General features: G+C 46.6%; 7 protein-coding genes across 7 annotated transcripts; 2 read left to right on the top strand and 5 right to left on the bottom strand.

Annotated features, from left to right (window-relative positions):
- Nucleotides 1-1,354: 1,354 nt before the first annotated feature.
- On the bottom strand, nucleotides 1,355-2,819 carry F4817DRAFT_251362 (repressor of RNA polymerase III transcription MAF1). Its single transcript, XM_049299171.1, has 2 exons — nucleotides 2,663-2,819; nucleotides 1,355-2,570 (listed from the first exon to the last, which is right to left on the bottom strand). The coding sequence occupies exons 1-2, from the start codon at nucleotides 2,666-2,668 to the stop codon at nucleotides 1,497-1,499; spliced, it is 1,080 nt and encodes a 359-aa protein (XP_049155234.1). The 5' UTR covers nucleotides 2,669-2,819; the 3' UTR covers nucleotides 1,355-1,496.
- A 1,192-nt stretch (nucleotides 2,820-4,011) lies between these two features.
- F4817DRAFT_251339 (AP complex, mu/sigma subunit) lies at nucleotides 4,012-4,915 on the bottom strand. The gene is made up of 5 exons (XM_049299170.1): nucleotides 4,816-4,915; nucleotides 4,722-4,755; nucleotides 4,546-4,663; nucleotides 4,217-4,491; nucleotides 4,012-4,081 (listed from the first exon to the last, which is right to left on the bottom strand). Exons 1-5 carry the CDS (start codon nucleotides 4,824-4,826, stop codon nucleotides 4,052-4,054), a joined length of 468 nt encoding a protein of 155 aa, XP_049155233.1. The 5' UTR covers nucleotides 4,827-4,915; the 3' UTR covers nucleotides 4,012-4,051.
- An 871-nt stretch (nucleotides 4,916-5,786) lies between these two features.
- F4817DRAFT_251304 (Aldo/keto reductase) lies at nucleotides 5,787-7,180 on the top strand. The gene has a single exon (XM_049299168.1). The coding sequence runs from the start codon at nucleotides 6,127-6,129 to the stop codon at nucleotides 7,069-7,071; it is 945 nt and encodes a 314-aa protein (XP_049155232.1). The 5' UTR covers nucleotides 5,787-6,126; the 3' UTR covers nucleotides 7,072-7,180.
- On the bottom strand, nucleotides 7,150-8,321 carry F4817DRAFT_251321 (kinase-like protein). Its single transcript, XM_049299169.1, has one exon. It carries the CDS (start codon nucleotides 8,169-8,171, stop codon nucleotides 7,290-7,292), a length of 882 nt encoding a protein of 293 aa, XP_049155231.1. The 5' UTR covers nucleotides 8,172-8,321; the 3' UTR covers nucleotides 7,150-7,289.
- Nucleotides 8,322-9,671: 1,350 nt separating this feature from the next.
- Nucleotides 9,672-11,890, top strand: F4817DRAFT_349492 (uncharacterized protein). Its single transcript, XM_049304829.1, has 2 exons — nucleotides 9,672-11,797; nucleotides 11,871-11,890. The coding sequence occupies exon 1, from the start codon at nucleotides 10,210-10,212 to the stop codon at nucleotides 11,209-11,211; it is 1,002 nt and encodes a 333-aa protein (XP_049155230.1). The 5' UTR covers nucleotides 9,672-10,209; the 3' UTR covers nucleotides 11,212-11,797; nucleotides 11,871-11,890.
- Nucleotides 11,891-11,894: 4 nt separating this feature from the next.
- F4817DRAFT_368328 (AhpD-like protein) lies at nucleotides 11,895-12,960 on the bottom strand (the record flags this gene model as incomplete). Its single annotated transcript, XM_049307224.1, has 3 exons — nucleotides 12,173-12,960; nucleotides 12,038-12,083; nucleotides 11,895-11,935 (listed from the first exon to the last, which is right to left on the bottom strand). Exons 1-3 carry the CDS (start codon nucleotides 12,722-12,724, stop codon nucleotides 11,895-11,897), a joined length of 639 nt encoding a protein of 212 aa, XP_049155229.1. The 5' UTR covers nucleotides 12,725-12,960.
- A 239-nt stretch (nucleotides 12,961-13,199) lies between these two features.
- On the bottom strand, nucleotides 13,200-18,014 carry F4817DRAFT_349488 (putative histidine kinase SlnCl1). The gene is made up of 2 exons (XM_049304828.1): nucleotides 14,644-18,014; nucleotides 13,200-14,589 (listed from the first exon to the last, which is right to left on the bottom strand). Exons 1-2 carry the CDS (start codon nucleotides 17,361-17,363, stop codon nucleotides 13,776-13,778), a joined length of 3,534 nt encoding a protein of 1,177 aa, XP_049155228.1. The 5' UTR covers nucleotides 17,364-18,014; the 3' UTR covers nucleotides 13,200-13,775.
- Nucleotides 18,015-19,206: the final 1,192 nt, after the last annotated feature.

Here is a 19,206-nt window from a genome sequence, read left to right as displayed (position 1 = left end):
ATATACCTTCGGATTTGTTCGTACCTTCTATCTATAATATGAAAACAAGCACTGGATTCACCGTTCGAATATCATCTCCTTATAGTAACCTTCCTTAAGAGGACCTTTAATAAATGAAAATTCCTTGCGGCGTCCACTCAATCAAACGGCATTTTATTAAATATAACCTCTTGGTTTATTGATTACAGGTGATTTTAAGATGGTTGTCAAACGGAGTGCCTGACTATCTGTACGTATACTAGTAGTTTAACATAGTTGGGCTATTAACTTTTCATACTACAACGTAGTTGCTTAACCTTGCATTACTCACATAAGGATACAGCCTATGTAGACTCTTCGAATTGTGATATGATAATCCCCCAATTTACGGACATATTTTGTCACACGATTGAAGTAGTAATAGTAAGAATGTGAGTGAGTATAAATTTTGGTGCCGCGAGGGTATTCATCTTCTGAGCTGCCCTTGGATTAAAATTTATCTACCACTTACGTGAGAAACCCTTCTAGTAACATGCACATTAGAGATATCCCAGAGGTGGCAACTAGAACCCTTAATAAGATGCAACACGTTGTCATCGAAGATATAAAGATTTATGGAAACGGGTTGTTTCAAACAGCAATATCTCGATATAGTTTAGGTACAGCTAGTGACACTGGCGGGGAATATTGATGGGACTGTTGATAAGACTGAAAGATTTTAGTAATTTTTATAACTCAGTTAACGCAGATTGACAATAGGAGCTTGAAACGTATAATATAAAAGCACTCTTTCTCATATGCTGCCATTAATTTACACATCATGTAAGATCTCACGAGCCTATCCTATCCCTAAAAAAGCAATTGTATAATGGATTTGGTCTCGATCCTGGCGAACATACCTATCTTGCGTTACAAGCTTTTCCATACCTAGAATAACTATTGAATAACTAAAGTAGGTACCTAATGTATGCTTGCTCTACTAGAACACATCACCATATTTTCGGTATAATAACTGCGCAGCTTTGGGATTCGTATTTTATATTCGGAAATCTGAAGAGTTCTCATGCAATCGCACGAACTGGACCAAACCAAACCGTACACTAAACGAAAGCACGTACTATTATCAGAACTACGCTTAAACCATAACACGCCGGCATCGGAGCGCTTGCCAAATCGCCCACCAGCTAGCCTGCTAGTTATCACAAAAGAAAACAAACAGAGATATTTGATCATGGGGTATCGAGCGTCGAATCACGCTCTTCAACCACAACCGCAACCGCATGCCTTCATGTCCAAAACGCCAAAAACTCATACATCCATTTGTGCTGCCTTGTTGAAGACATCGTGAGCCTGACTTGTTGGCCTTAGAACACAGGTCGTCTATTGGTTTAATACCCGTCATTACCCCCTGGATCCTGATGCCCCCATCCCCATTCCATCCTTGAACGCCAAAAAGAAATGGAATAATGGAAAGGGAGCCGAATCCGACCGTGGGGATAATATCATGCCGGTTTTTTTTATATTTCCATGCTCGCCGCGATGTCTTCACTCATGCCCCTAACAGAATGCGCAACTTGTTCGTATTCGCTTTCCTCATCATCTTCATCATACTGATCGCTCTCCTCATCGGAAGAGGGATCATGCAATGGATCGATCTCAATATCCTCGTCTGGGTCATACTGGATCATATCGTCATCGTCGTACTCGTCATCATCATAATCATCGTCGACAATAATACGACTTGCGAGTTGATCTCCTAGCCAGAACCTAGCGCGTTTGTTCGCCCCCAAGCTACCAGGTAGGGGCGTCGCGTGGCGCTTGGATAGTCCATTACTCCCGCGCCTATGGGGGGCAAGCGCGGGCGAGTTGACTAAATTCGGTAAACCCCTAACATATAGATAGGCAACACGTTTCTTATTCTTATTGAAGAAGAAATAATGAAGACGCCAGATAGCGGACTCGTCACCATCAAAAGGGTCCTCGAGCGGTTGATACGAAAATACTGTGCAGTCTTTCAGTGTCATCTCCTTATCGATCATGGTCCACATGTGTGGACTCCAAGCAGGACTAATCGTATCACCTCCTGAGGCTAGACTCGGCGCAGGAGAACCACCGTAAGAACGATACGAAGAGTTCGCATCAGGTGAAAGGAGCGAAGAACCCAAAGGTCGCACACTATTCAGCGTGTTATCAATGTTCGCCATTACATGTTGTAGGTTGCGCTCGCGGCGGAAGTCCGTCGGGCGCAAGACGTGGGAGAAGTCATAATCGGGATGGCTCGCGTTCAATGTCGCAATTAGATAGGCAAAGGTGCGACGGCTCGAAATCTCGCTCATATTGCCAAATGGGCTGGAACGGGATAGATTCAGAGATGCAGCCATCTCCTTGCGTTGTGGCGGTGAGAGCGACGCACCAAATTTGAGGAGCGCCGCGTGTTGAGCTTCGAGAGATGTTTCGATTGATTTGTATAGTTTCTTGTCAGAACCGGCCGCTTTTGTCGTGTAAAGATCGCATCCGCCTTTGACACGACACTCAGCCGTGCTGAAGTTTAGCGCCAAGGTGATGACGTCGAAATCGCGAAGCGGGAGAAACTACGTGGAAGATGGTGGTTAGATAAGACCTGCGATACTTCCAAATCCAAATCCCTAAACACGTTCCAAACCTATACGACGAGTGCACTAACCTTCATCTTTGCGTCGGTGATAATTTCGCAATGGCATAAATGAATATATCATATGATGCGAGGGGGTAATAGTCGGGTATGGTTAATGTATATGCTAACCGCGAGATGAAACGAAAGCTCGGAGCCGATGGAAAATAGCTGCGTATGGCCTCGAAGGATCGTTAAGAAGACCGGAGTCGACCAGTAAACGGGTGACACCTGGTCTGGAGTAGTGAGTTGCTGGTTAAAAGATAATTATCGTCCTGACGATGTGTGCGTAGTTGACGCAGCAGCCCGTAAGCTGATAAAGAAAGACAACGAATGCGCACTTCAATCCCTGCAATATTGATTCAAATAGAATAAACTAGACGTTGTATCGTCTAGTAGACGCAGGGAGCGCAGGACATTACGTAGTAGAAGTGTAATCGTAATTGGTATATAATGAGTATTATGATCGTCGAATGTATAATTGAAGCCTTTGAAGGTGGAAGAGGTGAGTTGCGACGGTTTCTCGGATTGGAGTGCCGGGGGGGAGATAATGTGTTGCGGTGATTGATCAGGTGTTTGGTGCTTGTCTGACATGGCTGACAAGGAACCAAGACCCCCAAGGAAGCCGGGTGTTTGCCGTGTGCCGTTTCCTTGTCTTCTCGAATCCGGTCGCAAGTTCGCAGTAACGCGGGTCGCAGGGCGCAGGGCGCAGGGGGGGAGGGGAACTATCGGAGCTTGGGGAGGGGTGTGGCTTGATACTGGCTTGATACTAGCTACCTGCTAAGGGGTTGGTAGCCTTCCACTATACCTAAACCAATAGCACCAATAGCGATTAATAGCCCAGCCGGAGACTAAGCAAATAGGATAACGTCAAGATCCCACGAGCGTCAACGGCGCGCTTTGAACTAACATACCTAACCCTAGCATATTCACCATGCAATAGCTTCGTCACTGATGGACGCTTAATTAGCATTCAGATAGTTCTAACGTAGCTGAATCCTATTCGCTTATAATATGCATCGTCTTGGACTGGTTGAATAAACTGCGCAAACATGTACCGGAAGATGTCCTAAACTTGCTGATAAGCTCGTAGCATAAACGATTCGTAAGGGATGCTGGGCGATAGGTTGGAAAGAGGTACGGCATTGAGATTGCGTTACTTCAAAACGACCGTCATACGTTTAACAAATGCAACACGGCTCGTTCGACGCGGACGACATTGCAACTCTGAGATCACATCAATCCGACCTCCTTTAGCGCATTCTCGACTTCTTTGGAGACCTGTGAAAATAATTGAATATAGGTAAGCATGTTTATAAATGCAGAGTGTATAATACTATAATTTGAAACCCGTTGCGCCGTGCCCTGAGAGAATCATTCTTGGACTGCAATCCGCTCGAGAAAAAAATACATTGTAACTTGTTACATGATTTTCGTAACTTCGTCCTCGACCTGGACAGAAAAAAAAAGCTATGTCAGTGGGACCAAGGATCGCTAGGGAAGGGTTTGAAGTTTGCGTAGGTTGCCGAAACGGTAACTTGGAGCGAGGACAAGTAGTATGAATAAAAACCCAAGTAGGCGACTTACCTCCATATCTTCGAGAGAGTCCTGCTGCCCTATGCAGCGGAGTACGTTCTTCTTACTGCTCTCTTGTAATTCCCCTGCTAGTAATATCTCATCTAATATGTAGTATGCCTTTGTGAAAGAGAAGATGATGTCGAGCTCGCAGACGTTGCCGTAGTATTTGTCCATCTGTTCGACGTATCGGTGAATGATCTCGAGCGTGATCAACTCGTTGTCATCGGAAGAGCAGCCGGCAATAAAGAATAGAGAGGCGTAACGGCGGTAGACGATTTTAGTATCTGATCGGTTGGTGAGCAGCCTTGTCTGATATTAGTAGTTAATAGGGGGCGGACCTTTATATTCAAGAAAGTTGCACATGCGAGTTCGTCTAGCGAGGACTAGTTGAGAGACGTCCTTGACGATCTTCGCTTTGTCCTTGGGAGACAAGGTGGTAAACCATTTGGCTAGGCGCTGATGTGCGATTAGTTTCAATGGAATGGGGCTCTAGAGAAGAGTTGTATTAACATACCACCTTGCCCTGCCGAGACAGCAGGATCAAGTAGCTGTCATGTTAATGGTTAGTTGTGTTTTGATGCTAATAGCGAGAGAGTTTGATGGCATACTTGATAGCCATTTTCACGCTTCTCACATTACCATGGCAGGATGAGAAAAGAGAAGGTCCGTAGAGGATTGGGTGCGTTTTGCTGTTGTTAATATGTTGGTAGTAGTAAAATGGCTGATGGAATGGAACAGCAAAAGTAGAAGCAGAAGCAATTTCTTAGTAGCCGGTAGTGGGGTTGGGCACGAGCTTGTCAATTTTGAATTATGCGACCGCATTCAGGTAAGGGGGTACCTATGCAAATTACGGAATACAGCCAGCCGACATAATATTCGCCGGTCCGATTCACTTCTACCACCCCCACGGTATTAGTCAACACCTGCCAACAGGGGATTCGGGTTTCCGCGGCTGACCTGCAGCACTTAAATTTTGGCCTGCAATACATATTTCGTAATCTCTTCAGCTTCTAGAACTGAACATTAAAAAATAAATAAGGCCGACGGCATGATGCCGCCAACCGCCAACCGAGAGGACTTATCAATCCACCGAGTAAATCTAAGTCCTGAATCCTTGGCGATAACGTTGATTGCAACACCCCACATGATTCTATGACTGAAGGGTGAATACTTACCTATGGTCTCTAGTACAGGTTTTCCATTTTTGGCATATCTTGAGTGGATGAGTGACCTATCCATGACAGTTTGATTTCGAATGACCTATGCCATACGCCCGTAACTTACCTTATGGGTTGTCTACATATTTACAACTTACGCTATGATCTAGGGGTCCTTCCGCTAGTCGTATCACCACCACATGCGATCAAATCCCGCGATTCACTTGTTATACTAGTGGCAATACCACTGCGTTAAGCCGTAGTCGGCGTTCCCATCTCATCTCATCTCATCAATATATCAATATTGACTTACACGCTTCTTTTACTACCAAACACTCTTGTAATCTCCTTCATATTCGAAACCTCGATGACAACAAGGTTTTCGTCGGTTTGCTATCGTCTGTTCTTGGGTCTAAGGAGGTCGAATTCAACACCCTAAGAGAAGTAAAAAGGTTAGTACCTTTTTCACTATCTCCGGACTTGGATGGAAATATTACTAGAATTTAATCAAGACCCCACTTCGATTTATAAAGCTTCAGTTTTTCTACCCACCCCACCCCTACGTTGCGCATCCATCGCATGAAATACGATTGGTAATAGACCTACCTATGGTACCTACCTACCTATCTTGAATATTCATTCATGGTATTACTATTATTGCCTATATTATACCTATCCTATCTTCTTATTTAGATCGAGGTTGTTGTCTAGTCCTTCATATCCAGCATATCCAGCATATCCAGCATATTCCTCTCTATCACCATGACACGAATAATCTTATCTACGGGCAACGTCATCCTAGACGGCCCCTCTATCATTCGGAAACCAGGCACTTATCGGTCCAATCTCGAACTTACAAATTCCCTCCGAAGTAACTTCTCGGCTGCGCAAAAAGAATACGCCTCCATACTTCAAAACGGCAATGGTCATGCTTCTCACTCTGGACAAAATGGATACAGCAGCCGACCAGCGCTAGAGGTGTGGACAGAAAGGGAAGATTCTACTTTGTATGTGCCCCGCATCGACTGGGAGTCAGCCGGGCTACAAGAGGACCGCTCGCAATACGAGATTACCGTGAAGCTATTCTTTCTACCGACAGCACCTCCCGAGAAGAGAATTGATTATATTAAAGAAGCATTACGGTTGGTTAAGAAAGAGCTAGGCGTAAACGACGTCGACCTTCTCATAGCCTCATTCCCTGGCTTAGCATTCGAGGGAGACTGCGAATGGGAAGCCGATAGAAAGAATGCGACGATGGGCAACGACGAAGAAGAGGTGAATACGTGGGGTTTGCTAGAAAAATTGTATAACCAGGGCCAGATCAAACAACTCGGGATTGCCGAATTCGGCACCGACAAGCTAAAGAGGTTTCTAGACAAGGTCAAAGTTCGGCCTACCGTTAACCAGATCAATATCAGGAATTGCTGCAATGTACCTCCGCCTCTGGCAAAACTTGCCAAGGACGAAGGCATCGAATTGTACACCCATCACGATTCTACAGATATCCTACCCAGCGGCACCTTGCGGGAGCTTCTTGGCCAAGGACCACAGGGCGCTGGCGTCCTGGCGGGCGGCGAACCTCATAGTAGTGGGCTTAAAGGGGAGATCATCCCTGAGTGGGTTGTCAAGTATACGGCGTTTGTAAAGGACCGTGGGGTTATTGAGAACAAAGGCTACTTTGCGAGCGCGGAGACGGTAGAGGCATGAGGCGGGCCCAGTGTTCTATCTATTCCTTACGCATATTTCGGTCAACAATAGCATTTGGTGGTTAGGGACTACCATCATTAGATCATGAACACAGAACTACACAAGTCTAGAGTGTGTAGTAATTATGCATCTATCTTCAGAGCGAACACACCAAATTCGATCCCCCAATAGCATTCATTGGCATCAAATTACTCGCCGAATATAATTAATTCGTGGCTTTATCCTATCATACTCCTCTTACGTCCTCTCATCCTAACCTCCTCGAGCTTTTTCAAGACTACAGGCGCTTGCTTGAAAGTCTCTTTATACGAGCTCTCCAGCACAGCCGTAAATAACCCTTCCGCGCGAGAGTGCGTGCTGGCAAACGCTCTCTCCAGAACATATAAGTCGACGGCGCGGTCTTCATCAGACGTGCTCTGGCTCGCAAGACCAAAATCGATAATCACAATATCACCATCCAGTAATCCATCACCACCACCGTCTCCTGCGTGCCCATTCGCCGGCTCCCGACCCTTCTCCCACGGCCGCAACATCATATTACTCGTCGTCAAATCACCATGTACAACACCCACGCCATGCATCCGTCCCACCGCACTTCCTATCCTCCGCATCAGCGCCACCAAATCCGCATCTTCCTCTTTCTCGCCCGTAACCGGAACAGCATCCCCTTCGTTCCCCCTAGCGTTCTCGGCTTCCTTCCTCCGCCGCAACCACTCGTTAATCGCGGCGCGCGCGGGCGGCCCCCCCACCCACTCCATGGCCAACCACCCGGCTGCCTCGTCGACCGCGTATACGGCGGGGACGGGGACGCCCGCGCGTCGGCACCGCGCTAGGACCCGAGCTTCGGCTAGGATGCGGTGGCGCGTCAGGCGTGCGTCGAGGGCGGGGTGGCGCCATGGTTTGGGCGGGCGGTATTTGAGCGCTGCGGGGAGGGATGGGAGGAGGTAGGTTGTTTTGTAGAGGCGTGCTTCGGCACCTTGGGTGATGAGGGTTGGCGGGGTGGACGAGGGGTATGTTAGGATGGTGGGGAGGGGGAATTGATCGGTTTTGTCGTCTTGTTGTTGTGCGGATGGCAGGGCTGGTGGTGTGTCTGCCGCCATTGTGCTGGTTATTCTGTAGGCAGTTCTAAAACTGCGATTATGAACCGGTTGAGTTTGAAGCTCTGTTGTGTCGGTGCATCTGGTGCAAGTTATTGAGTTTAGGTATTTTGTTAGTTAATCGAGTTGCTTATCGTTACTTTGTAACACAAATTGCCCCGCGATTGATATGCGCCCGCCAGTGGCAGCAACTGCGGCTGCGGCTGCACCTCATTCATTAGCTTATGTAAGTCCCCACTTCGCCAGGAAGAACCCGAAAGATTGGGAAGCAGCAAGGCTCATGCACCTAGAGCAGATTCTATACATACCAAGACAGATTCCTTCTCTTTTGATCTTCATTCTATTGTTCCATTGCAAGGATACCTGCGAGGCACACCGTTCTCCGACGAAACGCTTAACCTAGCCGGTACGCTGACCCACCTAGGTGCCTACTCTTTTTCAGCTCTTCTAGCTCTTATACTTCAGCTAGACAACTACCTCTTAGGTTAGAAACTTTTATTAAACAATTTTGAGCTGGTTCTTATGTATAACTTATAATAGTTGCTCAATGAGCCAAGTCAAGTAAGGGATTTAAAAAATGAGCACCCAAGGTTGGTTATCCGGCTATAGACGGTAAAGGTAGACAAAACTGTGGGAAAGGAAGATGACTTATTACAAGTGTATTATTATCCGTCGGTGAACATTGAAATGCCAGCGGTCAGTATAAAAATTTCACAGCTTTTCTATATTATACTGACTCCTGAGACCAAGAGGGTTTGTAGTCCGTACTTGATTTCAGATTAATTCATCTTATTGTCTAGGTACCTAACTAATATGAGATACAAGAGCCTTTCCCAGAAACATTAAATCATATACAGTACCTAAGGTTCAACTAAAGTAAAGTTGACTTAGTAGTTCAATCCTTTACTTGCAGCATTTTAGAATTCCTTTATGAGAAGTTCCAAGAGTTAGTTGTCATCAATTCCTCTACCTACCAAGGTATGAAGTGGTAGTTAAACCAATGAGAAATACTTAATAGTAGGCCAAGTAAACTTCGATATACTCTTTTTAGGAAAGCTAGAAGATAGTCTAACTGAACATATTTAAAAAGGAGTACTGTTTTTCGAAAGAAGCCTCGATACCTTAGTAATGACCCCCTATCTCCCGAATCTAATATACTCAGCCCTCTCCTGTTATGTAATACTATGCCCAGAGCAATTATTAGAGAGAACTTGACGCTCAAGAGATTACTATATTTAAATAAAATGACTGAAGTCCAGTTTAGAAGCCATTGAGTATTATCCTTGTTTTAGGGCTTGTTAGAGACGTTATAAATTTGAGGAGATTCTCTTCGTTCTCGCACTTATATAATTCCCATACACTAACAAAATTTACCGGCTCTTAGAATGTAGCAATAAGCGAGAATTACCTAATCATTTTTATTCATCTTCTATTGATAGAATAATAAAGCTTCCCGAGAACTCGTCCTATAATGAGGCGTTGTATGATAAGATAACCGTATGCATTTCCTCCTCCCCTAACCCTTAAGAGGGGTCAGTCTACTGTAGGTACCACTGCGCCACCGATCCCGCGGCCTCCGCTGTTGGGCGATAGACTGCAACCCTAGCCTCTGGACACGGAATTGTACATAATTAATATGCAGAAGTTTTTGCAGTTCGCGCGGGCAGCGGCAAGCGGCAGCAGGTCTCTCGAAGGGCTAAAGTACCTAGCTTCTCGAAGTAGAACCAACGCCTCCTCAACAATTCTTAGGTATTAGGTACTGTAGTTGTCAGTTGTCTCTCTTATTCCGGACCTCTCACGCGCAACCGTCCACCAACCACAAAAAGCCAAAGAGACCTAGACGAACGTCACCACTTTCTACCCTCCACTAAGAATCTCTTAGACTTGTCTAATTCGCTATTCACCTTCCATCTCGCATCAAACCCCACGAACCATGAATTTATAGTCAAAAATTCCCCTTCTCCTCTATGGTCCCGTTCCCCATCCCCCATCCCCGATCCCCCATCCCCCGTCTCCATCCGCCACGCAGCAACAACTCATCATGCTTGACCCCTCTTCACTGCTGCTGTGGACCCTGCTCCTCCTTGTCACCGCCCTTTGTCTTGCCCTTTGTCTTGCCCTTCTGGTCGCCGCCCACATCCTTACTTCCTACGCCACCGCCTACCTAGCCGCGCCCCACGAGATAACCACCTTTCTCGAAGCCGTAGACTCTTCCATACAGGAGAACGAGGGATTCAATGGAGACGTCGAGAAGGTGCCGAGGCTGGCGGATAAGCTGCGATTGGGCCGATTGCTGCGCGAGATCCAGAAGAGCGGAGACGATCTGCGGGAGGAGCTGAACCGCCTCGTCCTAGCCGAGGGCGGCCGGACCTTGCGTACCAGCGCGCGATTCCTCTGGGCGGGCCATAGGAAACAATTAGAAGAGAGGGTACGACGGCTCGATATGTTGCGCATGCGATTCTTAGTGGTATATATGGGTATCGTTGCGACGATGGCGGGGGACCGTGCGAAGCAGGCTGAGAGGACAACGCCGAAAGATCCGGAGAAGGCAGCTCTACATTTCCAACATCAGATGCCTACTAGACCGTGTCTTCCGAAGGGACTGAACGAAAGCATCAAACAGAAACCACCGTTAAGAAGGTTGACAACACAGGCGACGACGTCCATGACAGGACACCACGAAAAGAATGAGACCCCTCATCAAGCGTCCCACCAGACGCCGCACAGGACACCGCAAAAACCACCGCACCAGATGAACTGGATGGGTGTCGTGCAGGAGCTCCAGCGATCCCCACGCATGCAAAAGCGGCACGCCTCGATAGAACTAGCCATGCGATCACCGCCCCCCATATCGCCCTTAGGTAGCCCTATATCGTCAACACCAGAGATGGACAACGGCCGATTTCGCGACGCGATAGACTCTATTCCGGAAGATAAAGATAAAGATAAAGATGAATTAAAGACAAGAGATAAAAGAACAAGACTTGAGTTGAAAACTGAGCGATTGAGACGACCCCCTGACGAATACAGTACAAATATGTAGGAGCACGAGAACGAACACGAACGCACATCGCATACACGACGACGACGACGACGATGATGTATAACGACACCCTTCATGACCCTTCGAGATGTCGGTGAGCTTACTTATGAGCATTTACGCCTATCCATATTATTCCATTCCACGCGGAGTTCTGGTCACTTCACGAGATACCCCATTTTTTGATTGATTGATTGATTGATTGATTTATTCTACTTCGCTGCATACTACTATTACTACTACTTTACATTCCCTTGGACATTTCACGGGTTATATTTCTGCTTGCTTCCCTTTTTTATATCTTCGCATATCGGGATATTTAGATACCACGTCTCATACCCGTATTACATGGATTGGTTATTATCCCATGGGAATGTCATTTGTATTGGATGGATTTGGTGTAGGCTTAGGTGGATGTACAAGAACTGGTTGGGCGGTTATATTAGGGAAAGGAAATCGATTTATAGCGTCGATAATATATCTAGCTACCTAAGCTAGCGGTTAATCCAAGCATTTCAATACTGAGTTTTATCATAGTATAAAGGGTACGGCTGTGGATATTAGAGTATCGCTGGCATATGTATTCATACTACCTACGCGATCACTATCATTACCTCACATTGTGTATAAAAAGAAGCAACTGATTCTATTATCTTACTAACCTCCAGTGACAGCCGTAATTCCTCTCAATGTCCAGCATCAGGACCAGTACCATTTTTCTCGCCAACTAAATCGCAACTGTTAGCCAAAATTGTCTTGTTCAACCTGCCCCTTAGCATAAGGAAATAGAAGCCAGAAGATATATAACGCAAGGAAAAGGGGAACTTACCGTCCAACGCGACCAGAAACCGGCTGACGCAGTTATACGCCGCAACCTATATATATATATATTTCATCAGCCCTATATCCCTCCTGTAATAAAATAACCATTATTTCATAAACCCAACACACAAACTCAACTCACCGTAGCAGTAACCTCCACAACCTCCCTCTCGCTACACACCCTCCTCAGCGCCCCAAACACCTCCTCCGACACCCGCACATTCCTCGTCATCTCATCCGCATACCTCAACACCGCCCACTCCCTCTCCCCAAGCCCCGCCCTCTCAGCCTCCTTCCTACTCCTCTCCTCCCCATCCCCATCCCCATCCCCATCTTCTCCCCCCTCCTCCTCCTCCACCAACACCAACACATCCCTCCCCACAACCCCCATCCCCTCCTCGCTAACCCCCGCCGCCCTAGCAAGCGGCGCGTGGTGCCCCCACTCGTACCACGCCCCATTACACACCGCAACCCGACAGATCGCAATCTCGCGCGTCCGGTCGTCGAGCGACGTCTTCGTGCGCACCGCCCCCAGAAAGCTATTCCAACCGTCTGCGATGGGTGGCGAGTGTAGTAGCGTCAGATCGAGCGCCTGTAAGGGGCGCGGGGCCCGACGAGCCGCGATGCGCGCTACGATGGCGGCTTCGTCTTCCGAGGCCGGCTGCGGCGGGTTGGGGACGTAGGGGAGACGCATTGCTGCTGGGTAGATAGATAGATAGGAGGTATGTATGTATACAGTGTATGTGATGAAGTGAACGTGTAAATATAAATATAAATATAAATATGTGTATGATATAAATGGGAGGTATGTGTGACGAATAGTACGTAGAGTCAAGATACGATGTATCAATTATATCATAAAATAGGACGGGTAAAACTCTATAGCCACCTACCTTTGAAGCTGGATGTGTCACATCTCCGATAATAACATCCTCGGGTATAATCAACCCGCAAAACTCTCTCCGCATCCCGAGCATCGGACCGTGCGCTACATCGAGATCGGGAGCGCCAATCATACGTCCTTCGCCTTGACTACTTCACTAGTTCGGCAAGTTAACCGGCACCTCTACTGCAACCGCAACTAATAGTTTTACATGTCCAAAAGATTATCGCAGAGCAAGTAAATTGAAGTCTTGCGATATATGACAAGTTGGTACACATTTACAATGTAATCAGTAATCAGTAATCAGTAAATATACTTATAGTACCTATATGATAAATATGTACATTGCATCAGATCGGCTATATCTCTCGATAGCCATTGGCCTTCTTATTGATCACCAAATTGTGACTGTTTAACCTCTGGCCTAAATGTCATTTACCTGGCCCAAGTGGTGACTCATCCAAAAACTCAGCTGTTGCCTTCCCCTTAAAACGATGTGTGAAATATTTCCCTATTTGCATGCTGGGAACGTGTATTAGACCTACAGCAAGGTCAAAGAAACCGAAAAAGTCTCGCCGTCCCCCACAACTTCTCCACGAGAGATGGTCCCGTAGTAAAAACAATACAATAGCCGTAACGCCTTCGCCATCCTTGTAATCAGATTCGCCAGATGCTTTTGTGTCCCTGCTCCCGGTTCGCCATTCTCTTAGGCCTTTCCGTATGAATACCCTTTCCGAATATAACTGCTGCAAAAAAATGAGTCAAAGGTGGGATATAGACAAGTGTTAGAGATATCGTGCAACGTGGTACGTGAAGTAAATGTAAATTTAAATAGATATTGCGGTGATGACTGTTGGTGAGATCATATTTCTGTATTCGTGGTTGGATGTACGCCATTCATAATGGGGCGCTCTTTGGGGGTAGGGGTTGAATCTGAAGGCGTAGAGGCTTCTCCGTTTGGTGGCCGAACCGTGGCGGGTCGGTGGCCCTTTTCGGGGGTACTCTTCCTAGTTAATTGGGATGCCGTTTCTGGCTCCTCAGGAATTGTTGCGAACTTCTTAAGAACTTGCTTGAGTGCGGGTCGACGGATAGGCTTGCTTAGAAATTCGTTCATCCCGGATTCCATGCAATCTTTAATATTGCTCTCTTCCGAGAAGGCTGTCAGTGCCACAATCGGTGCTGAGTATCCCATCTTCCGAATGAGGCGAGTGCTCTGTAGGCCGTCGAGGTTAGGCATTTGAATGTCCATGAAAATTAAGTCGAAATAGAGATTGTTCTCCATGTTCGCCTTTACAAGTTCGTACGCCTCCTGGCCGTCTTTTGCAATGGTCACATCGTACACGTCCTCTAGTTTTAACATCCTGCTGACAACCTCAATGTTGGTGGGGTTGTCCTCGGCAACGAGAACTCGCAGCTTCCCGTCACCTTTGCTTGCCTTAGCCATCTCTATGGCTTTCATTCGATCATCCGGAGTCGGGGTCGGTTGTGCCTTGGCACTGGGGGTGGTAGCAAAGAAAGGCTGGCTAAGTCCAACAAGACGCGGTTTTTGATCAAGCACATTAGCTTTGGCGCCCGCTGTAGTTTGTGTTAGGGAATTTTTTCTGGTATCCCCGTCGACAGAACTACTAATGCTTGTTGGGCGTGACTTAATACTACTCGAAGCTGTACTGGAGGTCCTAATATATAAACTGTTAGCCGGCGATCCGAGTATCTAGATCATATCGCCTTACCTATCCTTGGTGTACTTTAATGGTATTTGCATAGTGAAAGTGGTGCCAACACCGACAGTACTTCTCAAAGAAATACTCCCCCCCATCAGATTTGCTAACTGCTGGCAAATGCTCAACCCTAGACCAGTTCCCCCAAACTTCTTGCTAAGGCCTAGATCACCCTGGACGAAAGGTTCGAAAACTCTCTGCTGCATATGATCTGGAATTCCGGGACCCGTATCCTCCACTTCGAATTCGAACAAGAATGACTTCGCGCTTGGCGGAGGTGGTGTTGGTGACCTCTCACGTATGCGTACGTAGGGTGTTGCTTTGGGATCCAAGGGATTAATCGACAATGCTGTACCTCCTCCCTTGTATTGGGATTGAGGAGTTGGAATTTCATTTGAGCTCTTTGACTTGTTCGAACCCGACCCCATTCTATGCCTTGTCCTACCTAGGCGACCGGATCCAGTTTTCGATAAGGATGAAGTCCTGCTTACGTCGAAAGAGGTTTCAATTTCACGTAGGCATCTTATCCTCACTGATACCTTCCCCCCGGCCGGCGTAAACTTAAGACTGTTGCTTACAAGGTTGATGAGCACCTGTAGAATTCGATGCTGGTCGCCCCACAGGCACATGTCTTTCAACCTACCAGTCCCTAGAGGACCGATAGCTGGGAGTTTCCTATCCATTTCAGCTCGTTCGGGACTGGGGCTTGTATCTGGTTCGGTGCCTAAGAAAGCGACTGAGAAATCGATCGAACCTTCACGAACTTGTTTGTCAAAAATGGTTGCTACTTGCGACCGAATATCACATAATCGGAATTCTCTCTCCTCTAGGCTTAATTGCTGACCAATCTGGTTTTTCGAAAAGCTTAACAAATCTTCGAGGAGATGTAGGAGCAGATCTCCAGATTTATAAAGGGTTTTTAGAGACTGCTTGATCCGGGGTAAGTCGTCTTCTTCCATACAGACAGCACACATGCCTAAGATACCGTTCAGGGGAGTCTTAAGCTCGTGAGAGATGTTCGCAATGAATAAAGTCTTGCTTTCGTTGGCGGCCTCAGCTGCCTTCTTACTGATCTCGAGTTCGCGTGTTCGCTCCGCAACTTTCTCTTCTAAGGAAGTGTATTGCCTTAATAGTTCTTCGCTCATTTCGTTAAAAGTCGTAGTTAATTCTGTAAGCTCGTCGGTCACGTAGTGCTTGCGATCGTTGACTTTGCCCGGAATCTTGAAAATCCGTCTTCGCGGCTCGCTGTCATGACTCGAGGGCGCAATCCTTGATCGCGTAGATCTCCGAATTAATCTTTTCAACCGAATTACAACCCCATTGGTAGATTTTCGACTCCCGCTACCTGATCCTTCATGGTCCTCGTCCTCGTCGTAGTCTAGGTCGTCTATATACGCTTCGGCGTAGCCGGGAGGAGCAATAGATTTTTCGGTGGCGGCCTTTAATCTGCGAATAGGCAAAACACTCACATGAGCACAAGGTATAACTAAAAGTAGGGTGAGTCCAACAGTTCCGAACACGCAACCTAACAGTATACGTCGAAGTGTATCGATAGGAATATAAGCCTCGGACATGTCCTGTTCGACGATGAGTGTCCAATTAACCAGCGTGGTCTGCGGCCGAGCATATCCGACGGCAACGTCAACTCCCTGCTCATTTTTGGTGGAAAGTAAGCTGCTAGCATTATTTATTGAAGGGTTCCGAGTAGTGAAGGCCCTGTATGCCGCATTGTATCTTGTCACTTTGAAAGGCTGATTGAAATTCCCAGAGGCATAATTATGCAGTGTATGCCTATCTGATTGGCCAGGCATCACCCGCGGCGGTAAGACAAAATTGACGTCGACATTCGAGAAATTAGACGCCGCTTCGTGGCTCCCATTTGCAGGTAAGTTATACTTGCTGAACCGATTCCAACCTGTAGAAGGACCGACGAGTAAAACTGTGCCAGTATCTCCCAATCCCTCTTTAGATGCAGCGATCTTAATGAGCGAGGTAGCATCGGCGATCGTAGTCATATATCCAAGTATCACCCCATCGTTCCGATTGCTGCGGATCGGGATAGTCAATGAGATAAGGGCGTATGTCTCATTGATTACGAGCGGTCCTAATACCATGCCATCAACGCTCGAGTCAATTCGTATATCTGGAAACGGCCTAGCTACGACAGCAGTATGGTTAGGATAGCCTGGGTCAGGATCTGTTGAGTTGCAATATGTAATGTTTGGATACAGTGACGGCGGATAACCCGAAGGGTTATCACCTAAGATAGCTTGTGACCCATCAGATGCCTTATAAGGCAGTCTAACCTCAGAAATGTTACTACCGGTTACACTAAGAAGTCCACCAGATCGATCTGCGCCAGTCTCGTTTCGCGAATAGATTCTTGCTTGTAGGAGATTCGTAGAAACGCCCGGCGGAGTGATCAAGGCGCTGATGACATCGGCAGAGGCGGAGTCCCAAAGAGCATCAGATTCGTTACCGCGATAAAAAGATGCAAGAGCGTTTTGAATAAGTAGTCTCGTTGATATGTGGTTGCATGTCGTCTGGATCAATTCGATTTCGGAGGCAACGCGGGCGGCTTTGAGAGAAGCGGTTAAGGAGAGGCCATTAGTCTCTACTCCAATAACGAAACGGTTGACGTAAATCCAAGTAGGTATAGAGACGACAGCGAGCGCGACGAGCACAGCAAGCAGCACGAGGGCTGCTAACTGCTCCCGGATCGCAACTCTCATTATTCCGGCCTATAACGGGAAATCTGGTAGATACCGTAACCTATGCATCCTCCGAACGTCGCAGTTTAGTCGAACTCGATCGCAAAGTCGGAAGGGAGGAAAAAGCGATGCGATGATGATGAAAGACGAGGAGCTATCAAATCTCTTTGACGAATTCTGCTTCGTTTAAGATACAACACCACACACCGAAGTAGTATACCTAGGCAGGTCTGACAAAGGTAAGAAAGATAATATGATTATACAAATAAGTAATATAATATTATACAACGGCCATCCACCCTGCCGTGTCAAGAATGCCGTGTTAGTGCAACGAGGGGAAGAAAAGGTGAAAAGTAACGGTGGTGTGGTTACGTGCTAAGGCAAAAAGTTCGAGGTAAGGTAAGCTTGTCTACCTTCAGATAACTAGATGTAGTTATGTAGATAGGTAGTGGAATTGGAAGGAGAGGAACGTTGATCGCCGTTCGCAGCTCACAGGAAACTTCGGTATGTTCGGTAGGGTACCCTTGCCTTTGGCCGGATAGGTCCATGCAAATCAATTGGAAGGGGGAGCTGAATTTGGGTGCAGGTGCAACGGCGAATAGACTATTCTGCCTACTGCCTAGGTTAGTATTCTGCCACGCTACATATGTACATGGGTATTGCTTGGGTACATATTGCCTAGGAAGGAGTCAGGACTTGAGTAATAGAACGCGGTGCTACCACACACAAGGACAGTGGCAGTCGTTCATTCCTTCGTTTTATTATGCATATACTTAAAAGCCAGCTAAAGCTCCAGCTCAGCCCATTTCTAGTTAGACCCGTATTATCCTTATCGAACCCCCATTACATCCGCCTGGGTAATTGGTATTTAGTAACGAACGCTCCGTTGTCTCGGACTTTTATATAAACACATATTGTGCATGTTGAAGTTGCCAGTAAATTTCTGGCCTGCTGATCGACAAAAAATGTTTACCATGTCATGCCATGTGTATTCGCAAGATCTTAGAGGATAAAAACGGTAACAGATTGACAACTATACATAAGCATCTAGACCTCACCGTAGGGACACAGTGCATACTGTATAGAACAGGAGGTTCCAGTAAGAGAAAAGCAATTTTATGCAGCATCCATTAAATGAGATATTACATGTAAGCCTGCCAAGCGTTGCCAAGAAAAGGAAGAAGAAGAAGAAGAAACGAGATAGAAATAGTAGATAGTTAGTTAAAGAGGTAACTAAACGAAATAGTTTACCAAAAGATAGCAACTTGGGAAAAGAGAAAGCGTGGCTTCTTCTCTTTTTTCGCTATGTACCTAATCTAGGTACCTATATATTACATGTACGGAATATGCACCCTATGAGATCTGCTGTACATGATCTGTACATCTATCTATGTATAGAATAAGGTTGCACAAGTGCTAAATTGTACTGTACGGGGCATGCAGCAACAAGCAGCACCAAATCTGCTGTTCTTCATGCCAGATGTGCGCGAGGTGGAAAGAAAAGAAAAAATCGGCAACGGCGAACCACTACGAAACTTTGGAACGAATCTCTAGTTGGGGTTAAACCAAGTCGGGGTTTAATCCCCGTAAGCCCATGGGGGCTATTGCATGATCTAGACCAGATCGACCCACCAATCGATTCCGCTGGGCAGTTACCCCCTTGTCCGGTACTAGTAGCGTTACCACCCACCGCCCACCGCCCACCAATTCGACCAGTTCGGGTCAAGCCTAGGTTTAGTCCGGACTTTCTCATTTCTCTTTCTTTCTTTAGTGAGATTGGTGAGACGGTAAGACGGTAAGACGGATATTCGTAAAATAATAACTTTGCTATCCGCTTTGGTAGAGTTTGAAGCCCACGATACCT

Source organism: Daldinia loculata (genome assembly GCF_022478755.1).
Source record: "Daldinia loculata strain CBS 113971 unplaced genomic scaffold F4817scaffold_65, whole genome shotgun sequence".
NCBI lineage: Eukaryota > Fungi > Ascomycota > Sordariomycetes > Xylariales > Hypoxylaceae > Daldinia > Daldinia loculata.
The sequence above is the reverse complement of the archived record's forward strand: the minus strand, read 5'-3'. Positions and strand labels throughout refer to the sequence as shown.